The sequence below is a fragment of the Lolium rigidum genome, chromosome 3 (genome assembly GCF_022539505.1).
Source record: "Lolium rigidum isolate FL_2022 chromosome 3, APGP_CSIRO_Lrig_0.1, whole genome shotgun sequence".
Lineage (NCBI taxonomy): Eukaryota > Viridiplantae > Streptophyta > Magnoliopsida > Poales > Poaceae > Lolium > Lolium rigidum.
This window is the reverse complement of record NC_061510.1, coordinates 117,012,574-117,018,543: the sequence shown is the minus strand read 5'-3', so window position 1 is coordinate 117,018,543 and position 5,970 is coordinate 117,012,574. Positions and strand designations below refer to the sequence as shown.

The following is a 5,970-nucleotide window of genomic DNA, read 5'->3' as shown; positions in this document are numbered from 1 at the left end:
GGAGATCCCCGACATGGCCCATTCCATCATGGTGGCGAAGTCCAAATCCAACACTACCTCTTCTCGTCTCGCACACTCGGCCGATCCTCGCCGTGCGCCATTGATCGGACGGGCACTCCGGCGTGCAAGTTGTTAGCAGACCGTGCAGCTGGACACTTCACTGCCACCTATAAATGCCACTGAGCGTCCCGTGTCATCAGTCATCACTCTCTCTCTAGTCTCACGTTTTCGACACGCTCCTGTTTCGTCGTCTTCGTTCGGAGGATGGGCTCGGAGGGGCCGGGGCGCGGGTTCGGATCCGGGGCGGAGGCGGAGAGGGACATCGACGACCTGCCGCGGAACGACGCCAACCACACGGCGCTCACGCCGCTCTGGTTCCTCGAGCGGGCCGCCCTGGCCCAGCCGGACAGGGCGTCGCTCGTGCACGGCCCCGTGCGGTACACCTGGGCCGACACCTACCGCCGGTGCCGCCGCCTCGCCTCCGCGCTGGCGCGCCGATCCGTCGGCCACGGCAGCACGGTGAATTTTCTCTCCCCTGTTATTTCTTCTTTTTCGGAGGGGTCTCTCCCCTGGTCCTAAACTCCTAATTCCTGGAGAGTTCCCTCTCGGGCAGCATGAGAGAGCTGATTGTATGCAGGCGAGCTGATTGGTTCACTGGATTAGATGGTTTTTTCTAGTGGAATCGTATGAAGTCGGTACAGAGTCGTTTGATTTTTAGCATCCTTCAGAGGAAATGGACCTATCTGGTTATTTAACAATTGAAACCTTTAGAAGATGATCGGATCGAATTAGACAATTGCAGTGATCAAGGGGAAACTATAAGAATCAATATACTGTCATAATTTGTTTTTTGCGGCTTAGCTTTTTTAACTGTTCTATTTTTTTAGAACCATGCCATTGATTTTTTTTCTTCTATATATTACTGGATATGATCCACTCAGTACCTCAGTATGTTTATCATTATATATCCAGTAGAGAAACATAAGATATTCCCTTGTTCGAAAAACAAACGATACCACAAAAACAAAGCATAAACGTTACAGTCACTGTTTCCATTTTAATGGAAACATGGGATCATCTCCACAAGGTTCTCCTAATAGGTTGGGCAAGAAAGGTATTTCTAACTGACGGTACTAGTAGTTCACTACCTTTGCTCATCAAAGAAAACACGGAACTGTCCTTGTTTTTGGTCAAACAAGATAAGCATGTCGCTTTCTTTTGTTGTAACTCTCTTATCCAAGATATTATTTAAGTCTGGGAGGTATAACTGGCCACTTTTGGGTGCATGGTTCATTTGCCTAGTACAATGAACCTTGAACTGTACTTAATACTTTTTCTGATTATTTCATTAGGTTGCTGTGATAGCTCCAAATGTTCCGGCAGTGTACGAAGCCCACTTTGGTGTTCCAATGTCCGGAGCTGTGGTGAACTGTGTCAACATCCGGTTAAATGCCGAGACTATCGCTTTCCTTCTCGACCATTCCGTGGCAGAAGTTGTGATGGTGGACCAAGAATTCTTCACCCTGGCTCAAAAATCCCTGAAGATAGTAGCAGAGAAGAAGAAACAGGATTTTAGGCCTCCAATCCTTATCGTTATCGGAGATCAAACTTGCGATCCGAAGTCCCTGAAATATGCTCTAGGACAAGGGGCCACTGAGTATGAGGAGTTCCTGAAAACCGGTGACCCTGAATTCAACTGGAAGCCACCGAAGGATGAATGGCAAAGCATTGCCTTGGGTTACACTTCTGGGACTACTTCAAGCCCAAAAGGTGTGGTACTGCACCACCGTGGTGCATATCTCATGGCGCTCAGTGTTGCTATGGTGTGGGGAATGCCTGAAGGGGCCGTTTACCTGTGGACACTGCCCATGTTCCATTGCAATGGTTGGTGTTACACTTGGGCATTGGCTGCCTTCTGTGGAACCAGCATATGTCTTCGCCAGGTATGTTAAATATCTGCCTTGTCACTGATAGCTGACTTAATTACCTGACATAATTGGTTAATTTGGCAATGTCTGCAAATCGAGCCAATATTGGCAATGGAAACAGGTTGCATTCACTTGTAGGCATACAGGTTACGGTCTTGGCATGCAGTATGTACTCTGTATTGTCAATTATTGAATGGAAATTATGGTAGAACTGACATATGTTAACACAGATATAAAACTGCATATTGTCAAACTTCCTAACAGATTCACCTGCTGAGAGGAATATTTACCAAGAATGGAATACATAATCTCCCATCTATTGACATTTTAGGCTGTTCTGGGATACGTTTCTGGTAGCAAATGTGTTAACCAATCAAGCAAAGTTCATTTTAGCCTTTGAGTACCAACATGGAGTTTGGAGTACCACTTCCAGATAGTGAAAATGCTAGATAAAACCATGTGCAGTTAGTTCCTTTCATATTGTGTGTTGACCTTGATTCTCAAGAACTGTTCCACATGTATAGGTGAGCACAAAGGCTATATACAGTGGCATTATAAAACAGGGAGTGACACATTTCTGCTGTGCACCTGTTGTCATGAACAACCTCATCAATGCTCCTGCAAGTGAAACCTTCCTGCCACTCCCCCGTGTAGTCAATGTCATGTTGGCAGGAGCTGCACCGACACCATCCCTTCTTTCTGCCCTGTCTATCCGAGGTTTTCGTGTCACGCACACTTACGGTCTGTCAGAAACCTATGGCCCATCGACAGTGTGCACATGGAAGCCTGAGTGGGACAATCTCCCACTGGAGGAGCGTTCCCGTCTGCATTGCAGGCAAGGTATCAGGTACACTGCACTGGAAGGCCTCGATGTGGTTGATCCGAAAACCATGGTTCCTGTCCCTGCCGATGGCAAGTCCTATGGAGAGATCGTGATGAGGGGCAACGCTGTCATGAAGGGCTACCTGAAGAACCCCAAGGCCAATGCTGAGGCGTTCGCGCATGGCTGGTACCACTCCGGTGACCTTGGTGTAAAGCACCCCGATGGGTACATTGAAGTCAAGGACCGGATGAAGGACATCATCATATCCGGCGGGGAGAACATCAGCACCCTGGAGGTCGAGAAGGTGGTGTACATGCACCCAGCCGTCCTCGAGGCTTCTGTGGTCGCCAGGGCTGACGAGCGCTGGGGGGAGTCGCCATGTGCATTTGTTACATTGAAGGAAGGTTCTAACACCTCGGACGAGGCTGCGTTGGCGAGCGACATCATGAAGTTCTGCCGGGAGAGGATGCCAGGCTACTGGGTGCCAAAGTCGGTGATCTTTGGTCCATTGCCGAAGACAGCGACGGGGAAGATCAAGAAACACGAGCTGAGGGCAAAGGCCAAGGAGCTTGGCCCTGTGAAGAAGAGCAGGATGTGAGCTCTGTTGCTGAGATACACATATGTACAGAGGACAAGTGGTCGCTAGCGCCATCGTCAATAAGGGTTGTTATGCTTGGAGATAATTCCCATCTGAACACTTGCATGCATAACTAAGTTGTTCCGTTAGGAAATCAGCGGCTCGTTTTCGTTCAAGAATGGAAAAGAAAAGAGAAAAGTAGAACAAGAAGCCTTGTTTCGATGCTTTGCTGTGCTGGTTTTACTCTTCAGATAAATATCCCATGGCTTACGCTGTGTAGCCTCTTCTGTTTGTGATCTGCAGCAACTGGAAGCAGTAATAGTACGCCTAGATGATCATAGTGTTCTGTTGTCCCTTGTGTGTTCATCTGTTCTCAAGCTGTGATGCGTGACAAACGACCGTTTCAAGACGAGAGGATGACCGAATTAAGGGAATTGGCCCCTTAGTAAAAGGGTGATGGAGTTGGTACACCACTATTTTGTCAATTGGCCTTCATTTTTTCGAGCTCCATGCTTGGCCAACCCAATCAATTCATACGAGGTGGGGCAATATGACGAAGCGCAAGGATTTGGCCTTCGTTACTCTTATAGTTTGTTTGGAGTTTTGAAATAAAATAAAATGTCCATGTTTTCAAGGGAAGAAAAACACCCCACCCTCGGTCATCCTTCAAAAGAAAAAATAATAATCTAAGCTTTGGGTTTAAGCGGCATCAGTAACTTGATTTCGGGAGAGTAGAAGTTGTTATAATATGGTTACTCTAATTCTTGTAAAACTTCATTCCTAATTAATGGAGTAGAGTACTCCCTCTCATAGTCTTCCCCGTATCGCTAGGTCGCCAATTTAACCTATAAAATTTAAATTATATAATACAGAAATTATATCATTAGAAAATAGATCTAAACTTTCTAATGATATAATTTTTATAACATATAACTAATGCTAACTTGATCAAATTTATGATCTAGGGGTACGGGCACGTCTAATAAACTGTAAAAGAAGGAGTACATATTTTGCCCTCTTCTAAAAAAGAAGAAGAAGACATAATGCCTGCTGAATAAAATAGAAGTCCCAGTATATGACCCCCACCTCCACCCACACACACATTCACACAAAAAAAAAAAAGGAGATGAGAGAATGGTGTGGTAGATCGACACCGTTGTTGTGGTTGGTCGTTTCGGCAATTTTCTTCTCGGTTGAACGTGCAGATCCCTGACTTGGTGTGCCTTATAATAGAAACGAGGGCCGCGTGGCAAGGTTTTTTATGCTCGTCATGTCGATCTCGATCACACCAAGCGCGTCGATTTGATCTGGTCATGTGAAGATTATGGGACATTTTCTAGTGGCGTGTTGGCTCGACGAAGTGGCAGCTAGCAGAAGCTCCTTTTTTTTTGAAACGGGGCGTAAAAGAGTTGTCACCAAGACAAAGTGAAAACTGATCTAAAAAAAAGACAAAGTGAAAACTGAAAAAAAAAAGTTTTAAAGGATTACTCTCCCAACATTACAAGCCTCAAATGCTTCGCCCCCACGGCAACCCAAAGCTTGGCCTCGCCTCTATTGATCTAAAAGAGGATGGTCGGACGTGCCAACTTGTTATTGAAAACTCTTGCATTTCGCTCCTTCTAAATTATTCAACACACAAGCATGGTGATAAAAGACATTGTCTTCCAGTTATACGTTGTATTGTCTGACATCAATGTCCACCTAACCTTGAGGGAAATATCGTTCGTTATGGGTGCGGGTGGAAGTGATGCATAGACAATCCCACACCATTCGCCAAAACCGCTTGGTGTAGAGGCAATGGGAGAACAAATGTGTCACCGTCTCTTGCGTTTACTTGCGAAGCGGATAAAGACCGTAATTGTCCCAACCCCTCCTCTCAACATGATATGTCGTCCAAATCCTATTGTGGAGGGCCAACTAAGTGAAAAACTTGACCTTTGAAGGTGCCCAAGCCTTCCAAACCAACCTCTTCATATTTGTTGTCGTAGCTCCGTTGAATATCGCATTGTATGCCAAGTGTTAGATGTATATATCTGTCTATTGTAATTTCCCCATATGTTAGGGGGCTTTCTGCATATGTGCACCTGTACATGTACTATATATTGTGGCCTTTGGCCCCCTGATAATACAACACGCATATTCCTCTAACATGGTATCAGAGCAAAGTTGATCCTCTAATTCCCGGCCGACGTTTCTTGTTCCGTCGCCCGTCCAGTCCCCCGTTCTCGATCTGGTTGACTTCGTTCCCGGCAGCCGGCTCGATCTTCTCACGCCCGCCGGAAATCCTCCTTCGTCCGGGCTGCTCTCCGCCCGACTCCGTCCCTACTCCGTCTCGCCCCGCTCCGTGCTGGTCGATCTCCCTGCAGCCGCCCCGTGGCGTGGTGTCCCGATCCGCCCGCCCGCGCTGTTCTCCGTCCGCTGCCGTGGTCCGCCTCCCGCGCCGCGTCGCTGCTCTTCCCCGATCGACGCCCCGCCCGCCGATCTCTCCGCGCGCGGCACGCACGCACGCCCTCGCTTGATCTCTGCCGGCCCGCGCCCTTGCTCAATCTCCGCCGCAGGCCCGCGCCGCTTGGCCGTTCGTCTAGTTTCCCGGTTCGTAACATGGTTTAGTTGACTTCCGTCTGAAGGCAAAAAAAAAAAAA

The 5,970-nt window shown here is 47.5% G+C and overlaps 1 protein-coding gene across 1 annotated transcript; it reads left to right on the top strand.

Moving 5' to 3' along the window:
* The first annotated feature begins 216 nt into the window (after positions 1–216).
* On the top strand, positions 217–3,681 carry LOC124702211 (acetate--CoA ligase CCL3-like). Its single transcript, XM_047234335.1, has 3 exons — positions 217–519; positions 1,353–1,943; positions 2,453–3,681. Exons 1-3 carry the CDS (start codon positions 265–267, stop codon positions 3,347–3,349), a joined length of 1,743 nt encoding a protein of 580 aa, XP_047090291.1. The 5' UTR covers positions 217–264; the 3' UTR covers positions 3,350–3,681.
* Positions 3,682–5,970: the final 2,289 nt, after the last annotated feature.